At 49.0% G+C, this 19762-nt stretch overlaps 1 protein-coding gene across 2 annotated transcripts in view; it reads left to right on the top strand.

The window, feature by feature from the left end:
• Nucleotides 1-19762, top strand: part of EHMT1 (euchromatic histone lysine methyltransferase 1) — a 220703-nt gene that overhangs the window by 131763 nt on the left and 69178 nt on the right. For both annotated transcript variants that reach the window (XM_037730327.1, XM_037730326.1), the window contains exons 7-10: nt 3650-3727; nt 5382-5499; nt 8999-9136; nt 12929-13074. In XM_037730327.1, coding sequence (XP_037586255.1) covers nt 3650-3727; nt 5382-5499; nt 8999-9136; nt 12929-13074 — 480 coding nt within the window. The remainder of the gene's footprint in view (nt 1-3649; nt 3728-5381; nt 5500-8998; nt 9137-12928; nt 13075-19762) is intronic.

Below are 19762 nucleotides of genomic sequence, written 5' to 3'. Positions count from 1 at the left end.
TTTGGATGCCTTCGGTGAGGCGCCTGTTCACACTCCGGCCGTTTGGATGCCTTCGGTGAGGCGCCTGTTCACACTCCCGGCCGTTTGGATGCCTTTGGTGAGGCGCCTGTTCACACTCTGGCCGTTTGGATGCCTTCGGTGAGGCGCCTGTTCACACTCTGGCCGTTTGGATGCCTTCGGTGAGGCGCCTGTTCACACTCCGGCCATTTGGATGCTTTTGGTGAGGCGCCTGTTCACACTCCCAGCCATTTATCTACTGGGCTGTTTGTCCTTTTGGAACCAGGGCTCTTTGGCCCAGAGACAAACCCTGGCTGTGGAGTCGACGTGGGACCTCTTTCTACGCGTGGCCTGCCTTTTTTACCTGAAACAACTGGTATCCTGGTTTAGCCATTCTGCTCGGAAGCCACTCGCAGGGTCCTGTTGCCTGACAGCTGGGCGTGGCAGCCACTCTGGGTGCTGCTGAAGGGAGAGATGGACCCTCCCCTCTTAGCCTGAAGCCATAAATGGGCCTGGTGACCAGAGTTGTGTCCTGGATAGGGGACTGGCAGCTTTTGGCCTGTGGCCTGCTACCCACCCCAGGACAGATGCAGGAAGCAGCCTGGCCTACTCCTGGCTTGCTCTCTTCCTGTTTCACTTGGGTGTTAGACTCCGAGTTCTCTTTCTGTTTACTTTCTTATTATTTTTTGACATGGGATCTTGCTCTGTTGCGCAGGCTGGCATGCAGCGGCAAATCATAGTTTATTGTAGTCTCCACCTCCTGGGCTCAAGTGATCCTCCCACCTCGGCCTCCAAAGTAGCTAGCACCACAGGTGTGCACCACCATACTCAGCTAATTTTTTTAAATTCCATTTTTTGTAGAGATGAGGGCCTCTCAATCGACAGTCTCTCCCTGTGTTGCCCAGGCTAATCTTGAACTTCCGGGCTCATGTGGTCAACCTGCCGTGGCCTCCCAAAGTGCTTGGATTCTAGGTGTGAGCAACGTCGCCCGGCCTCCCTTTAATTCTGATGTCAGCGGTTACCCTTCTCTTTCCAACCTCCTTCGCCTGATTCCTTACAGCTGTCGTTTGCGCAGTGATCAAGCAGCCCTTTATAAAGTAGCTCTTGCTTCTTCCTTAAAAGTCGCTCTGCCAGAGTTTTGGAAGGAAGTGGAATTAACTGTGTTGTTAATCTGCTGCTTTTAATTAGTGGTTTCATTGGCCTATCTTATTTTTAAAATAAGAAAACTATCCAACAGATGAAAACTTCCGTTAAAGATGACTGAGGTGTCAGAACGCTTAGGAAAGGATTAGAACGTTTCGATTGTCAGTCATGAAACAAGGGAGGGGCTGCTACTGTCACCTCTGACATGAACACAGCAGCCTTGACTGTTCCTGCTGATTGTGTAAGAGAAGAACCAGAAAGAAACATTCATATTTTAAAAGACAAAGGAGAAGAGTTTGCTGAGAATATACTCATCCATCTGAAACATCTAGCAAAATCAGCTAAAAAACTATTACAGCTATTAAGCTGACCTTACATGTGATCAAGACATAAAAACCAGTCATTTTCTTGTATAGCTGCAATAACCAGTTAGAAAATGTAGTGTCAGCATTATCAGTAAAATCAATAAGTGCCTAGGGATATTTTAAAAGATTTTCTATGTATAAAATTTCAAACTGCACAAACACACAGAAGACAGTCAGCAGTCTCTAGCATTTGGCCTTGTTGTCCACACGTGGGTTGTCTTGGAGCAGGTATTTCAGTAGAGATCTTAAAAGATAAGGACTCTTTGAAAAACAAACCACAATATCAGACCTAAAAAGGCAGTTATAATTTCTTTATACCACCAGAGTACCTAGAAATAAACAACAGAAAAGTGAGTGTTCCTTGTTAATGTGCAGGGAACTATAAAACTGATGAAAGAGGTTAAAAATTAAGTTCATGGAGAAACTCATTATTTGTCTGAGTGAGAAGCTCCATTACTTTATTTTCCCCATATTTGCCTATAAATTCAGAACAGTTCCCATCAAGATCCTAGCAGGACTTCTGTGTAACTGTGGGTTCTGAAGTCAGGGTGGAGGTGGAGACCCTCAGAGTTGTAGTGGGGACTGTGCCCAGCTGGGCCGTGGGGGGACGCCCGAGCATGGGACGTGGCCGCCTGAGGGGACACTCACTCAGGTGCGCTGAGGCGGTTAATGAATGGGGCAGGGAGTCTGTGATGTGTGGATAAAGTTCAATTGTGAGACTGGGGTTTTAGATCAGTGGTTAAGAGGGACTGGAACAGTTGACAAGTGTTTTGGGAAAAGGCAGGCCTGCACTTGCATCAGGGCATGTGACAAACGCTGGCTCCATCCCGGAGTCAGGAGAGTGATGCCGACCACACACCCCAGAAGATATTAACCCACTGAACCGCACGCGGTGCAGGGTCGATTTTTGAGTAGGTGAAACATACCTTACTGTGCCTAGTATTTTTAAAAATGAATTCCAGAAGACTTAAAGTGTCAGTACAAAATATTCAACTATGAGTGAAAATACTGGAAACTGTTTTTTCCAATCTGTAATGAGGAAGTTCTTCTAGTGTTAAGACACAAACTCAGAAGCCATGAAGGAAAAGATGGACACACCTGTGACTTGTTCAGATAAAATTCAAAAGTTTTATGTAGTGAGAGATATTAGAGACAAAGCTTTAAAAACTTGATAGGAGAACAGCGGTCTCGCCATATTGCCCAGGCTGGTCTTGAACTCCTGGTCTCAAGCGATCTGCTCACCTCACCTTCCAAAGTGTTGGGATTATAAGTGTGAGCCATCGTGGCCATAGAATACACCATTGATGTGAAGTTGTATGGGTGCCCGTCCACTGGGAAATGCAGAGAAGCGTGGAACACCCCAGCAAGAACAACCCCATGCTGCCTCAGGGAGTGCTGGGCACAGCCGGGCGGAGACTCACGCATGTTTCAGTGTCTTTTGCACTGAACATCTATTTGTGTATTGCCTGTGCTTATAGAAAAGATAAATACAGCAGAAAAAATAAGGTGTATCTGTTCAGAAGTGGAAAGAATTCCAGAACATATTTTTAACTAGAAGAAAGTAATAATCACGGAACTGCTCAGTGTCCTGCCTTCTGTGCAGACTAGAAACACATTCGTCTGTGGCCCACGTCTGCCTGGACGTTCACGGGAAGGAGGCGTGGGCAGCTTAGCCATGGTGGCTCCGGGGTTGGACTGGGATCGTGGGTATGTGGGGGCAGGTCTCACACTGTGTATTGTTCTGTGGCCTCTGAAAACCTTTTTATGATTGTTCTATGTGTTTTGTGGCCTGTTTATCAAATTCTCTGTCTCATAACATACCTTGAGCACCTGACGCTCACTAGTGCAGCACCCGGTGGGTGAGCCCTTGCCTGAGGCTGCAGCAGTGCAGCCACGCTCCCGTCCCTGTGTGGGGACAGGACCAGGGAGCAGGAGTGGAAGTCCAGAGTGCGTCTCTGGCCCTGCCTGGACCCCACACACGAGCCAGGCCTGGAGCAGGCAGGCGTCCCCACCCGTGAGCATCTCTGGCGTGTGCCAACAGTGCGTGTTTCGAGGTTTGTTTTGGATCCGTCATCTGCCACTAAAGGATGTAATTGGTCTCTGTTTTCTGTTTGGGTTCCTGCTTCGACTGTGTGGCTGATCAGATGGACGGGGAGTCTGAGGAGGAGCAGGAGTCGGCCGACAGCGGCGAGGAGGAGGAAGGCGGCGACGAGTCTGACCTGGTAATCCCCGCGCCTCCTTCCACGTCTGCGCTGAAGTAGAGGAGACGCAGAGAACCAGCACCCTTCAGTCCTTTACCCAGCCCTGGCCTGAGCACTTCACACACGTGCTTGGAGCTGGTCATGGCGATGGCCACAGATGGTCCTGTCCCTGGCAAAGCCTCCTGAGAAAGATGCTGTGCAGAGTTGCAGCACAGGGCCAGGCCTGGCACGGGGCTGCCCCCACTGCATGCTGGGCGGGTGGAATTGAAGGGCCTGTGGACACTCTCGGAGAAAGGCCGTAGAGGGAGCCGCTGTAGCAAGGACAGCTGTTTGGGACTCTGCTGCACTGGCTGATGTGCGAGAAGCAAGGGCTGGATTTGAGGTGTTTCGAGGTAGAATGGACAGAACTTTTTGGTGCCGAGGACGGGAGGGAAGAGTGGTTCCGCTGTGTCCCTACTGATGCCTGTTATTCCTGGAGGAGGGTCCAGATCAGAGTCGTGCAGCCTGGTCTGCAGGAACTGGGGCTTGGAAATGGGGAAGAGCAATGAGTCACTGGGATGGAGCCTCAGGAAACCCCCAGCTTCTGAGGGTTCCATAGGGGAAGAGAAGTTGGCTCATGTGTCTGAGGAAGAGCTCTGTGCCGTGGGGAGAAGCTCGGCAAGTTGGGGTCACACAAACTGGGAAATGGTCTGCAGCAGGAGAAGTGGCCCATGGTGTGACCCTGGCACACCAGTGAGTGGGAGGAGGACTTGGAGGGGCCGTGGTGTTTGACGATGGAGGTGTCTGTCTTTGCGGGGGGCGGGCAGTGGGGCAGCTAGATTTCCAGCAGCAGCGACTTTGGGTGCAGCACTTGCACATGTTCTCAAAAGTTTTGCTGTGCGGGGAGCACCAGGGAGCCAGGGCTGTGTGTGCCGCAGTGTTCCCAGTACCGTCCTCACAGGGGACCCAACTCGCGACAGAAGGCTGCCCAGCAACAGAGCTTGTGCAGGAACACGTTCAGGGGGTCGGCAAGGCCCGCGTGCTGCCGCTGTGCCTGCCTTAAGTGTCCCTCTGTCCGCTGGAAGCAGGCACTGTGGCCTTCATGTGGCCTCCTGTGGAAGGCAGGGGCACCTGCTCTGCATCCGTGTGGGACGTGTGGCATGGATGCCCTTCCTGCACCCAGACTTCAAAAGCAGGTGCTTAAAACACATCTTGAAATATTACAAGTTACTTATAACGTCCGCCTTGTTCTCTGTGTAGATCATTGATGTGGGTATAGATTCTGAAGCAGATTACGTATTCGTTGTTATTTCTTGTGAGATGAACGGACGCTGATGAGCAGCCATGGATCCTTTCCCTAGGCTTCTTTATTTAGTTCCTGACTAGAACTTTCCAATTTACTTATTCTTTTCTTTTGTGTCAAATTCAAAGAAGATGTATAAAGTTCATTTTAATTTTGTTTTTGTTTTTGTGTTGCCTCTAAAGGGACTGAGCTTAGAGAGGTGCTTAGGAGAAAGCACAGGGTGCCTTTAAGCATGTGACCCAGGAAAATGTCTACAAGCTAAATTTGCCGTTTAATTGGAGATGAAGACATAGCCAGTGTTTTGTTTTGCAGGGAAACAACACTTGTAGTGCTCTTGCCTTCCCTAGCTTCCTATGCTCAGTGATTTATATGCCTGCCCGTTTGGTTCTCCAGAGTTCTGAATCCAGCATCAAGAAGAAATTTCTCAAAAGGAAAGGGAAGACCGACAGTCCCTGGATCAAGCCAGCCAGGAAGAGGAGGCGGAGAAGTAGAAAGAAGCCCAGCGGTGCACTCGGTAAACACAGAGGGCATGTGGGCTCTACCCCCATCTTGTGGGGCTGTCTCGGGGACTGCCTGGGAGGGGCATGGGGCCAGGAGGCGAGGCCCATCTGGGGTTGGGGTAGATAGGATTTCATCCGAAAAGAGGGCTCCACTGTTTTAAGAAATGTTCAAAATGACTTTGTTAGAGAGACTCCGGTGACCGTGAAGTAGTTCCTTCTGGAAGATGCAGTAGACATTGACTTCGTTGTTGTTGCTTTTAAATTTTTATATATTTATTTTTGAGGCAGGATCTGGTTCTGTTGCCCAGGCTGGGGTGCAGTGGCATGATCTCAGCTCACTGCAGCCTCCACCTTCTGGGTTCAGGCGGTCCTCCCACCTCAGCTCCCCAAGTAACTGGGAATATAGGCATGTGCCATCATGCCTGGCTTATTTGTTTGTATTTTTTAGGTAGACATGGGGCTTTGCTATGTGGCCAGGCTGGTCCCAAACTCCTGAGCTCAAGCGTTCTGCCTGCTTTGGCTTCCCAAAGTGCTGGGATTACAGGCATGCGCCACTGCGCCCGGCCCCGACTTCACTGTTGAAGGTGAATTGTTTGCTGCCTGCATGGGTGATTGGAAGCTGTGGCCTGCACGGACGGCTTCCACGTGGTGTGCAGGAAATGGCCCTCAGAGAGCCACCTGCGCCTCAGTCAGAGTCTCCTGTGAATCACAAGTGAAGTGGGAAGGAAATCTCCTCAAACCCCAAAGGGATGCAGCAGGTTTAGGGTGCCAAGGCCGTTTTTTTTTTTTTTTCTTTTCTTTCCCGCTTAACTGAAGTACAGTTGGCATACAATAAAATGTACAGAAATAAATCACAAAATTTGACGAGTTTTAATGTGTTTATGACCTTGAATCCATCAGCACAGTCAGCTGATCAGTGCCGTGAGTGCCTCTTGTCTCCCCAGGTCCCTCCTGCTCCTTGATAACCCGGCCCCTTTCCTGCCCCCCTTCCCTGCCTCCAGGCAGCCGTTGGTCTGCTCTGTGTCTGATTATTCGTTAGTGCTCTGTAGAATTATCTAGACAGAATTGTGCAGTTTTTTTCATCTGGCTTCTCTAGGCATAATTGTTTGGAGTTGCTGGGCTGTCATATGGCCAGGAGTTTGTTTCTCTCCATTGCTGAGAATTGTCCCATTGTGTGGCTGCCCCACAGTCTGTCTGTCCATGGGCTTTGGGCTTTTTCCAGCCTTGGGCTGTTAGAAACTAAGTGGCTGTGAACATTTATGTGTAAGTCTTTTTGAACAGGTGCCTTCCTAGATGTTGGCTGGCTGTCTGGGAGCAGAATGGCTGAATAGAGTGGTGTGTGTTCAGCTCTTCAGGAAGCTGCCAAGCTGGTTTCTAAGCACTCGTCCTGTTTTAGATCTCCACAACAGCGCCTGAGCATTCCAGTTCCCCTGTGTCCTTGTCAGCACTTGTTAGGGTTGGTCTTTTTAATTTCAGTGGCTCTCCGGATGTGCAGTGGTGTTTCACTGTAGTTTCAGTTTGCTTTTACCTAATGCGGAATGAGACTGCACGTTTTAGTGTTCATTTATTTTCTTTTGAAACCTGTCTATTCACATCTTTGCGTACTTTAAAATCTGGTGGTTTTTCTTCTTACTGGTTGAAAAGAGCTTTTTAAATATTCTGGATGTTTTGCATGCATTTGTAACTAGTCTCTGACTTGCGTTTTCATTTTCTTAATGCTACATTTAGAAGAGCAGAAGTTTTTAAAATTTCCTTGAAGTCTAAGTTATGAATTATTGTACTTCATGGTTCCTACTTTTGTGCTCTAAGAAATCTCGGACAGACCCTGTCACGGAGGTTTTGCCCTGTGTTTTCTTCTTGACGTTTTGCAGGTCTAGCGCCGCATGCCGGTTCATCCTGCACTCAGGTTTGAGGGAGCTGTGGTGCAGGCCTCTTCTTTGCACTGGATGTGCAGTTGCCATAGGTACTGCTGGCTGAATTGACTTTTCTCCTCCTGTTGACAGTCAATGTGGGGCTGTTCCTGGACGTTCCAGTCTGCTTCATTTATTTATTTGTTTATCCTTATACCAGTGTCACAGAGCGGCAGCACTAGGTTCTTTTTCACAGTGATTTTGGCTAATCTAGATTTCCCAGTGTAGAGTGGGTGTGTCAACTGGCAGTCCCTTCCTGAAACAGGGTTGCGTGAGCCCTGGGGTGTGAGGCAGTCACCGTGGGGGCTCCTGGAGTTTGAGGGTGGAGGATGTGATTGCCCCTCCCCCCCCGGGAGCTGTGTGTGCTGCTTCGGTTATGTTTCTTTTCACCTCAGTTTATTGATTCAGATCATAACACCAGATGTGGCTTTTACTGTTGGCCAACAAAAGCATGTGTAGAGCCAAGGCTAAAAGTTGTTCATCTTTGTCATCTTGGCTATAATGTGCAAAATGCGTGCCTTTAAATATTCACATAGGAGTTTGAATTTTATTTCTTTATGATTTTTTTTTTAAATCTTTTTGTTTAAAACTATATGAAGAGTATTCCTGTTCTTCAAGTTGATGATGGTGATTTCTCAGAGGTGGTTGACTTTTGCTGTCTGTCTAAGATCTAGGTGGAGCATGTGGCTTGAATTAAAAGACTCGTTACCATACCTCTTTACTAGTGTTCATTTGTAGAAATAAATGTCATTGAAATAAATCCCCAGAAGCTTGGCTGTGAAATGTGGGCATCCACCCTTTGCCGGACTTAGATATTACCTGGTGTAGGCGCGTACTTTCACAGGCCTCCACAGTGAAATACCCTTGTGATTACAAACACCCAATTTTGTACATCTTCCTCCTGCCCTCCTGGGAAGTGTGGACACGCTGTCCTGGCCACCACTCATGTGTCCTTGAGGGCAGAGGAACCCACAGAATTGTTTGCGCCCGCTGCTGCCCTTGCTGCCAGCCCAGGGGTGCCAGTTCTCGCAGCACCCAAGCTCCTTCTGTGGGTGTCATGAGCCTACCGTGTCTACTGGAGTTGACACCGAGCCTTTCCGGGGGCCTCCCTGGGTGCCAGTGCCTTCCCTCTGACACAGATTTCACCACAACACAGCCCCTTGGGCCATCTCTTTAGCTACTTTACATCTGATCTTTCAAATCCGTACGTTAGATTTTTCTGTTTTATTTAAAAATAATCCACAACATAGGAGTACCATGTTTTTTTCTATTTCTTTGATTATTTGATAGCTTTTATGAAGTTGGTATAGTCACAGAGAAAGATGTACTGACACATTGATGCCTTTGTTTCTGTCTGCACAGCGTCTCTCCTCCCCCATGAATATTATGTCTAAAAGGGGGAATCAGCAAAATAATATGTGGGAGAGAAATAGTGAAACCGGAAGCTGGGGCGGCCTAGGCAGTAGTGGGTTTCAGCTTGTGGTTTTGAATGGATTAATTTGCAGCAGTCCGTTTCCTGGGGCCTCAGCCTGGCTGCCCTGTGGCGTCTGGGTGGGTGCAGCCGCCCGGGCACGTGGTGTCTGATGTGTGTGCGTTTCGTGCCTAGGTTCTGAGCCGTATAAGTCATCTTCAGGAAGCACTGAACAGACAGCACCGGGAGACAGCACGGGGTACATGGAAGTTTCTCTGGACTCCCTGGATCTCCGCGTCAAAGGAATTCTGTCCTCACAAGCAGAAGGTGAACGCGGTGTTGTAACTGAGACCAGGCACCATCTTGGTCCTTTGTGTCCAGGGCTCTGGCCTCTCTATTGGCACGATGCCCCCGGTGGAGCCTAGTAGAAGATCAGGTTAAATGCCTCTCTTCCAGGTGAGGTGTAGACAGGACAGGGTGTGTTTGCCGTGTCACGGTGTGCAAGTGAAGAAACAGAAATTACGGAAACCCTCCAAGAGCAAACTGCAAAGCCCAAGCGAGGCCTGGCCATGGTCGTCTGTCTCCCATCGTGGGTCAGGCGCGCTCTGTGGAGGATTGCTCGTGGCCAGGCGCCCTTCGTCCCCGGTGGCGGCTCAGCACACAGGGATGGACTATTGAATAAGGTGTCTCTGGTGGTCTCTGACTGGCTGAAACATGTCCCTGGGCAGTGTTGAGCTGGGAGTTCAGAAGATATATTCTGTGATGGAATATTCGAACTTTGTGTATTTTTGTGCCTCTAAGTCACAGGTGCATCAGGAGCTTCTGTTGGGAGTTCTTGTGCTAGAAGTTGTCAGTTCTCACACTTTCTCTCAGTTTTTTCTCATTTTAAGCCACTTAGAAACCTTCTATCAGTGAAGAGTAGCTAATAGCTGTTTGATTATTTGGGAAGATGTATTTGAAGCATGGTGTGGAGGAAATGGAAAGCTTCTGTTTACATTCCACACAGATCTTGCTGGTGTGGCATTACAGACGACTGGAGGGGTTTAGTGGGCCATTTTAAATGACAAATTAACTAGCTTTTTAAGGTTTTGAGCACTGAGGAAGGTTTGAGTCATGTATGTAACTCACCTAGGAAATCACATCTTTAGCTGAAGATAGAAACCCTAACCTTGTCCGTCAGGCAAACGACGATTTGTTTTCCTCTTGCACCAAATGGAGCAGAAACCTCCTTGAAGTATCACGAAGTCCTCAGCACAGTCACCCCACACTTTCTTTGTGGATTAAGTATAACACGGAGTGTTTCAGTTTTCTGAACTTGCTTTTCGAGCTAGAGGTGTCAGGAAGTTACCTGGTTTTACGTAGGAAGTAGTATTTCATTGTATCTAGTCGACTCCTGCTGTGGCGGCCTTGGGCGTGCTGAGTGGCAGGGGACAGAGGAGTTGGCACGTGAGGGCTCTGCCACCTGTCGGCGTTCACCTCCCGCCTTTGGCAAAAGGGAGGAGACTGGCCGTAGGGGACGGATGGTGCTGGGCTCAGGGCCAGGATGGCGAGCTCCAACACGGAATCGGAGGAGGGACAGCAGCTAGTAGGGGCCCCCCATCTTGCATGACACTTTACACATCGGCCTCCCAACATTTATTTACCTGTGTTTGATCAGCACCAATTGGTCAGTCAGTGATTGGCCCGTTCAGTTGTGTTCTTGGTGTAGAGAATCAGCATGTGGAAGAGACAGGCGGCGTCACCCCCTGTGTTGGTGCTGGCCGTGTGGCTCGGGACCCCAGAGGGAGCAGTGGTCAAGTGGCACTGGACAGGAGGGCAGGAGCCGGGGCCCTGGGAGACCTGGGTGGTGTGCGGCTCAGATGAGACAGGCCTGTGCAGTGTGCTGAGCGGCCGGTGGGGGCAGGTGGTGCCTGTGGTTGTGGCTCATGGGCTCAGGTCCAGGCTTGAGCCTTGGGCCAAGGAGAGAATATGAAGATGGGAAGTCCTCTCCATATGCATTCGTCGCTTTCCCCGTTGCCTTGCTCTTGGGCCTGCCGAATTGAGCCTGAGTATGTAACCCAGCAGCAGTAGGAGGCCAAGGGTCTGAGCCTGGGAGAGGCCAGGAGCCCATAACTATGGCAATGTGGACTGGGGAGGCAGAGACAGAGCTTGGTGGAGGTTGATTGCTTGAGGATTTCTTAAATCATTTCATTTGATGTTCCTGGCAGTCCCTCACTGTGGGAACAGAAGCACCCCATGTCCACGGTGGTGTCTGAGCGGCTGCAGTGTCGTCCCAGCGTGTCGGCCCTGGGTTTTCACCTGCCTCATCACAGCCTCCCGGCCACCGTCGGCCGGCCCTGTGTTAGAAAGTTATCTCACAGCCTTGGGTGGTTTGTGTCTGTTTTCTCCTTTTTAAAATCAGGTTGTTGGGCAGGATCATCTCAGAGGCCTGCCCAGCTTTAAACGTGTAGTGATTCGAATTCAAGTTCACTTCATCGTTCTCCTGGTCTTTAGGGGTACGGGTGATCCAGAGGTGAGGGTGGGACCTTGGGCAGCCCGTGATTAGGACATGCCTCTGTGCCGGAGTCGGTGACATCGGGAGGCTGCCTTCCTGCATAGAGAGACCCGTGGATGGCAGTGCGTGATTCACATGCTCATCGGCTCTTTGCACAGATGTGGATTCTCTCCTGGCTGTGACCAGTATCAGAATACAGACGGGCTAGAGACCAACAGAAGTGACCGTGGGTGACTCAGCCTGGGTGTTGTTAAAAGATGAACAAAGGCACAACACAGTTTTTAAAGGGTTTCCTTGAGCAGCGATTTATGAACTGTGCAGCTCCAAACCAGAAGCATGGTGGGAGCCGCACTGACGAAACACAAAGGGAAGGCTTTCAGGGTGGACACGGAAGCCAGGCCCAGAAAGCACCGATTGGTTCATGGCGCACTTGCATCATTTGTTCCGTCCTGCTGGAAAGACCCTAGTGACAGAGATGGGTTGGCTGCTTCTCAGTGGTAGAGCTTAAGTCTTACTTTTCTTTGTTAGAGGTATTTGCAAGAAGTAGCCCAAGATTGCCTTTGTTTTCAAATCAGGCAAGGTCAAGATGGCCTCCTTGGCTCAACTGGTCTTGTCTGTTCATGGATTCTTTAGCCCTGGTCTCTGTTTTAATATATTTCAACAGCGTGTTTTTAGATGTGAAAACAAGAGTTAATTATTTTTAATTCAGAGTTAATAGTGAGTATTTGAGACACCGGCTCACCTTCTATTTCTGCTTTGACTGTTTAACAAGAAAGAAAATGTGAATTGTGATCTGGCTTCCTTTGGGAGCAGTACCCACTGTAGCCCCTTGCCACACTTGAGGGTCTCCCTGGCGGCTGCCTCCACCCTGCCTCTGCCACTCAACAGCCTTGCCCTTGCTGGTCTCTCCTGCCCTGGGCTGGGGGCAGGGTGTGGGGGCAGCAGCCCTGGCTATGCTGGGACGGGCCCAAGGCCGCCTGTTGATCACAGCTCCGCTGCAGCCTGCCCTGTGGACGACGCTGTCACTGTCAGACACATGTTGAGCTCTCATTCTCCTCTAGTTTATGTTTCCTCCTTCAGCCTGATAAATGGGCTCTGTGGACTATTGCAGTAGGTGAGTGGAACTATAGATAATAGATGAACCGTTATTAAACCCTTCCAAACTGATTATTTATTTATTTTTTTGGTGGCTGCCATTTTAAAACCAAGTAGGAAAACAAGATCTTAAAGGGTAATTAATGCACTTTTGTTGGAAAACCAAAAGATTTAGGAGCTGCTGCCAGAGGTACCAGCCTCTGGCTTTGGGTCCTGAGAACCTGAGAACACAGATTAACAGATGCTTTTTGAGACCCTGGCAGGGGGGTTGTTAGTTGAGGAGGTATAGGCCACTCCTTCATGTTGCTCAGGTGGTGGCCATCCGTGGGCCTGTGGGCACTGCCCAGCCCCACAGCCACCCCACCACCTCCCACCCTCCTTGCAGGGCTGTTTGTGCCTAGGTAATCAACTGCATTGCTTTTATTTCCTGGCATGGGAGAGCACTATTGAGACTCTATAATCGATTGCTTTCTAGATGATTCTTTTGAGGTCAGGACTACCTGAGCTGACATGTGTCTGTGTGATGTTAGGGTTGGCTAACGGTCCGGACGTGCTGGAGACAGATGGCCTCCAGGAAGTGCCTCTCTGCAGCTGCCGGATGGAAACGCCGAAGAGCCGAGAGATCACCACTCTGGCCAACAACCAGTGCATGGCTACCGAGAGCGTGGACCATGAAGTAAGCACGTTTGTTTTCATTTAAAGCAGCCACGAGAAACGGGTGAGAAAGCCCAGCCCAGCTGCGGCCCCCCAGACCCCTCCAGTGAGTTGTGCTGCATGACCAGGGAGGGAGCCTAAGTGGCTTCTGCACAAAACCAGCCGAGCAGGTCCCGATACTGAAATCCCAGGAGAGCTTATTAAAAAGGACGATTGTGTAGACACGTTTTTTGAATGAAAATGTCCTGTTGTGGCCGGGCATGGTGGCTCACACCTGTAATCCCAGCACTTTGGGAGGTCGAGGTGGGTGGATCACGAGGTCAGGAGATGGAGACCAGCCTGGCCAACATGGTGAAACCCTGTCTCTACTAAAAATACAAAAATTTGCCAGGTGTGGTGACACACGCCTGTAGTCCCAGCTCCTCGGGAGGCTGAGGCAGGAGAACTGCTGGAACCCGGGAGGCGGAGGTTGCAGCATTTCGAGATGGTGCCATTGCACTCCAGCCTGGGGACAGAGCAAGACTGTGTCACTAAAAAAAAGAAAATGGCCTGTTGTGTTTGTCTTTTATCTTTTATGACCATGGTTTTGTGAAGGTTTTTCCTACCTTGCAGTAAACTAAGTGGGTAGATTGAGGCAAGAGAGTCACACCAAGGTGTGCCCAGAACTGTGGTTCCCGGCAGGCCAGGCCTCGGCCACTTCCCTACCGTCACCAGGGATCACGGACTCAGAGGGTTCACCGTGCCCCGTCCCTGCTGCCCCTGGAACAGGAGAGGGGGAACAGGCAGAGCCATGGCGAGGGGCCAGGCAGGAGGGTTGTTGGCCCCAGGCCCTGAGAAGCACCACACGCAGTCACACTGCTAGGGTGTCTGGCTGCCCCAGGCTTGCATTTGCTGCAGGCCAAAGTCAGCACATGGGCATGGGTGTCAGCCTGTTGCTCCATTGAGTTTCCTGATCTTTTTGGCCAGTGGAGCCATCTTCAACTCGATTATTGAGTCTTAGCTGCACGTTTTAGAAATTAATGAACTATGAACAGGAGCAGCCATTTATGTAGCAATGCCAGGCATCACTCCAAGCCTTTGCGTAGGTAGCTCTTCCAGGCTTCACGGCAGCCTGTGCAGCATAGACTGTTGCCCAGGTTGTACAGTGAGGCCTGTGAAAGAGGCCATGTGGCACGCCAGACTCACCGCCCACTGTGGAGAAGGCAGGAATGGAGCCTCATTCCAAAGGTGGAGCCCCACCGCTGTGTCGGGGAGCACAGGCAGCAGCCGGGTGGAGCGGGCAGGGCCCTGGAACAGGCCAGCCACGTTAGCCCATGGCCCTCACCCTGGCACCTGTGAGCGTGGCCGGGGTTTCTGATTTAGTAGGTCTGGCCTGGCTGGGAGTTTACTTTTCTAAAGTGTTCCCAGTTTCCCCTGATGCTTCTGGTCTAGGGACCACACTTTGAGGACCACTGGTTCTCCTCCTCTTCTCCTTCCCCATAGGTGTGAGGCAGGATCCGATGGAGGCAGGTCCGTGTGACACGTGCTTCCCCGTGACTTTACTGTCTGTATCTCCACGTTTCCAGTTCACGTGCTTTTCTTAGACTCCGAAACTGGCGCTGCTTCTGTCTTGTCCCAGCCCGGCAAGGCGACATGTGCTTCAGCAGCTCTCATCTGCACACGTGCGCCCGGCGGGCTCCCCGTGTGATGGCTTCTCCCACCTCTGAATGTTCATGTCACTCGCCACATGTTCTGCCGCACTCGGCTCTCCGCAGAGCCTCTCGTTTGCCTTAAAAGAACGTTTTGTCGTGAAAAGTGAGGGCGCGGTTAGCCCTCGGAGCTCTCGGCTCAGGCTCCTCCGTCACCGGCGTGCTCTCCCCCACCTCCTTTCTTGGTTTTGAACTACTTACTATTTTAAAGCAAACCCCCTTTTACTACTGAATAGCGCAGTGTATTTCTATTAAGACAAAAAGTGACCATTTTCTCACGTAACAGCAATGCATTTTCACATGTAACAAAAATAACAATTTCCTATTATTATTTGGTGCCCATTCCATGGTCAAAGGTCCGTTAACAAAATGCCTTTTCCTTTTTATTCCTCTTTCTAATTGGATCCAGACTGGTTCCACTCATTAGATCAATCTGCTGCAATGTCTCTTAGGTTTTTTGTGTTTTTTAATCCAAACATTCTGTCTGTCCTGCCTGTTCCCATTTGCCACACTGTTGACTGAGAGAATCTGGATTCCAGATTCTGGATTTAGCTTGTAACTTTCTTGTGTTGTTAAGTCATTTGCCTTAATTCCTATAGCCTGAAAGTTAGATCTGAAGCCTTGGTTTACATGTAAGTACCTCAGATTTTTACTTTATGATTTAATTCTGGCGAAAACGCTCTGGAGGTTCATGTGCTGGGAGTGTTGCCAAGAAGGCTCTGGATTCCTGAGGCGGCCTCCTGTCTGCCCAAAAGTGCACTGTCCTTGGTGACCACTGCCTGCACCCATTGTTTTCATTCAGAGTTGCAGGATGGTGATTCTGCTGTGCTGTCGTTCCTCCGGCAAGCACAGGCTGGAATTTTTTGGTACGGAAAACTTCCCCACATCTGCTAGGGCTGTTGTACCTCTGAAACCAGCTTCAGCTGGATTGGCAGAATAAACAGCTGCTTGTTAGTGAACGGGTGCTCTAACAACCTCTAGTGACATCCAGAGGGCTTGATTTTGCTTCTCTCTGTCCCCTCTCCACCTGCCTTTCTCCCTTCGCATCCTTAACGACTCATGGTCTTCTCTGAATTCAATGTGTGCTAAGTTTTCTTGTTGAAAATTAAACACAAGTCCCTCATTTTTTGAAGGACGGGGTCTCGCCATGTTGCCCAGGCCAGTCTTGAGCTCCTGGGCTCAAGTGATCCTTCTGCCTTATCCTTCTGCTCTGATTTTTTGGATAGAAAACTCAAAATAATAATTAAATTAAATTAAATATGGATCCAGAAGACCATACAAAACAAACATTGAGCCGAACAAATCTGTCTCAGCTGAGCTCTGGTAAACACCACCAAGGTGGAGAAGTGGAGCCTGGGGCGCTCCCCCTGCCTGTCCCCGTGTGTGACCTGCCCCGCCCAGCGGCCTCCGTCGCGGCTCCCACGGCACCTGCTTTCTGTGTCAGTGTAGCTTCACCTGCAGCACTGCTGCCCATCTGTCCTTCAGTTTCTATATTGTTCATGGTCCCGTGTTTTTTGTTAAGTGTATCTGTTGAACGACCCATGCCACCGGAAGCTTCAAGGCTCCCATCATCTGGAATTCTGCGAATCCCACACTCAAGTTGCAATTCAGCAGGTTCCTCTGTGTTTCTTGCAAAACTTGGAAAGGCTGGGTGCAGTGGCTCATGCCTATAATTGCAGCACTTTGGCAGGCCGAGGAAGAAGGGTCACTCGAGTCCCGGAGCTCAAGATCAGCCTGGGCAACGTGGTGAAACCCCATCTCTTTAAAAAAAAAATTAATTAATTTAGCAACCTTACAAGTTCGGCCCCTTTGTAGGACTCTGAGTGTGGGTGGTTTTAGCCCCAAATGAAGGGCCATGAGGTCTGGCTGTCTTTCCTTCTCCCATACTGGTAGCCACTGATGCTTACTACCTATATTTGTTGTTTATTTCATTGGAGGTTTCAAAGTGGTACTGCTTTTTATCATTGATTATTCATTGTCCACTGGAGTGGTTTTACAGAGAGACATGCCTCAGACCAGGCACAAGTGGCTTATGCCTGTAATCCCAGCACTTAGGGAGGCTGAAGCGGCAGATCACTTGAGCTTAGGAGTTTTGAGAGCAGCGTGGCCAACATGGGGGAACCCCATCTCTACTAAAAATGCAAAAATTAGCCGCCTACTGTGACACGCGCCTGTAGTCCCAGCTTCTTGGGAGGCTGAGGCAGGAGAATTGCTTGAGCCCGGGAGGTGAAGGTTGAAGTGAGCCTAGATCGCACCACTGCACTCCAACCTGGGCGGCAGAGAGACTCTGTCACAAAAAAACAAAAACAAACAAAACCTTACCCCCTGTTTCAAAGGTTGTGTTGTCCGATTTTAACACAGCTGCTCAACTTTCTTGTGCTAATGTTTGCATGGTACATCATTTTCTGCCCTTTCACTTTTAATCTGTCTCTGTCTTTAAATTTAAAGTGGCTTTCTTGTAGACAGCATGTAGTTGGATTTGCTTTTTCAGTAAAGAACAATATTGCTTTATTTTATTTTTTGAGACAGGGTGTCACTTTGACATCCAGGCTGGAATGCAGTGACGCCCATTGCAGCTTTCACCTTTGGGGCTCAGGTGATTCTCCCGCGTGAGCCTCCCGAGTGGCTGGGACTACAGGCATGCAACACCACACCCAGCGAATTTTTTGCATTTTTATTTTGTAGAGATAGTGTCTCACTCTGTTGCCCAGGCTGGTCTCAAACTCCTGAGCTCAAGCTATCCACCTGCCTTGGCCTCCCAAAATGCTGGGTTTGTAAGTGTGAGCCACTGTACCCAACTGACTTTTATTTTTTAGGGGCAGTGTTTCACTCTGTTGCCCAGGCTGGAGTGCAGTGGTGCAGTCATAGCTCAGTGCATATTCAAACTCCTGCACTCGAGGGGATCCTCTGCCCTCAGCTTCTGGAGTAGCTGGGATTAGAGATGCACGCCACCACACCTGGTGGTTTTGCCCGCTTACCTAATAGAGCCATGTGCTGCCTGATAGTGTTTCAGCCCACGACGGACCATCCTATGGAGGTGGTCTGATAAGGTTATAGCACAGGTTGAGTACCAGAAGTGTTTTGGATTTCATTTTGGATTTTGGAATATTTGCATTATACTTAACAGTTGTGCATCCCAAATTAAAAAATTTGATACCTGAGCGTGGTGGCTCACACCCGTAATCCCAGCACTTTGGGAGGCTGACGTGGGTGGATGATCACTTGAGGTCAGGAGTTCAAAACCAGCCTGGCCAACATGGGGAAACCCTGTCTCTACCAAAAATGCAAAAATTAGTCGGGTGTTGTAGCAAGAGCCTGTAATCCCAGCTACTCAGGAGGCTGAGGCAGGAGAATTGCTTGAACCTGGGAGCTGGAGTTTGCAGTGAGCCGAGATTGTGCCATTGCACTCTAGCCTGGGTGACAGAGCAAAACTCTGTCTGAAAAAAATTAAAAAAAAAAAAAAAAATTGAGATCTGAAATGCATCAGTGAATATTTCTGTTGAATGTCATGTTGGTCTTCAGAAAATTTCTGATTTTGGAAGATTCTGGATTTCAGATTTTTGGATTTGGGATGTTCAGCCTGTTCTCTATTTTTGCTGTACGTTTTCTGTGGTCAGATATGTTTAGATGTACATATACTTCATGCTGCATTACATCTGCCTGCAACATTCACTACAGTCATGTGCCAGAGAGGGTTGTAGCCCAGGAGCAATACTGGGTACCATAAGCTGAGTGTGTAGTGGGTTTGTGTAAGTACAGCCTGTGATGTTCAGACTCAGCAAAATCACTCCGTGATACATTTCTCAGGACACACCCTGCTGTGAAGTGATACGCGGCTGTATAATCATCTCTCTGTTGACATATTTAGATGATCTCTAATGCGGTTATTAATACAGCTGGAGCTCAGTCTAACATCTTAATAGTTTTTCCATTTATATCATCTGTTGCTCCTTTTTTTCTTCATTTTTCTGTGGGTTTTTTTTTTTTGAGACATAGTTTCGCTCTTGTTGCCCAGGCTCGAGTGGGATCTCAGATCACTGCAGTCTCTGCCTCCTGGGTTCAAGTGATTCTCCTGCCTCAGCCTCCTGAGTAGCTGGGATTACAGGGGCTCATCACCATGGCCGGCTAATTTTTTGTGTTTTTAGTAGAGTCAGGGTTTCACTGTGTTGGCCAGGCTGGTCTCGAACTCCTGAGCTCAGGTGATCCACCCGCCTCGGCCTCCCAAAGTGCTGAGCTTATAGGCGTGAGCCACCATGCCCAGCCTTTTTCTGCGTTCTTTTGAATTTAAATGTTTTATGATTCCTATTTATTTCAGTATTGGCTTTATTATTCATACCTTTTTCTAATGCTTTTCATGGTTGCCCTGGAGTGTGCAATACACGTCTTTCGCTTATGGCGGTCTACCTGCAGTTCATTATTATGCCACATAAAGTGTAAGAATCTCGTAATAGTACGGTCCAATCCTGTCTTGCATCTTGTTTCTGAATTTTAATTTTATATATGCTAAAACCCTACAGTATATTGGCTATTATGTTTGCTTTAAGTAGTTTTCTTTAGATCAATTAAACATTAGAATAGTTTAACCTTCATCTTAAACATCTCCTGAGATCTTTATTTCTCTTGTCCAAGTTTCTATCTTTGTGATATTAGTATATTACTTGAATCTAAAGACTTTCTAGTAACTTTTTTTTTTGGTAGCACAAGGCTGCTGATAAATGAATTCTCTCAGCTTTTGTTTGTTTGAAAAAGTTCTTCTTTTGCCTTAATTTTTCAAAGATGCTTCCAGGGATGTAGAATTCTGGGTTGGCAGCTCCCCACCCCCATCCCTAACCCCCTGGGTTCAAGCTTTTCCCCTGCCTCAGCCCCACAAATCGCTGGGACCTCACACTGGTGCCAGCACACCTGGCTTATGTTTGTATTTTTAGTAGAGACAGGGTTTTGTCATCTTGCCCAGGCTGGTGTTGAGCTTCTGAGCTCAGGCGATCCGCCTGCCCGGGCCTCCCAAAGTGCTGGGATTACAGG

This window comes from Cebus imitator, unplaced genomic scaffold (genome assembly GCF_001604975.1).
Source record: "Cebus imitator isolate Cc_AM_T3 unplaced genomic scaffold, Cebus_imitator-1.0 Scaffold339, whole genome shotgun sequence".
Lineage (NCBI taxonomy): Eukaryota > Metazoa > Chordata > Mammalia > Primates > Cebidae > Cebus > Cebus imitator.
Note: the sequence above shows the minus strand (reverse complement) of the source record. Positions and strands in the feature narration are given on the sequence as shown.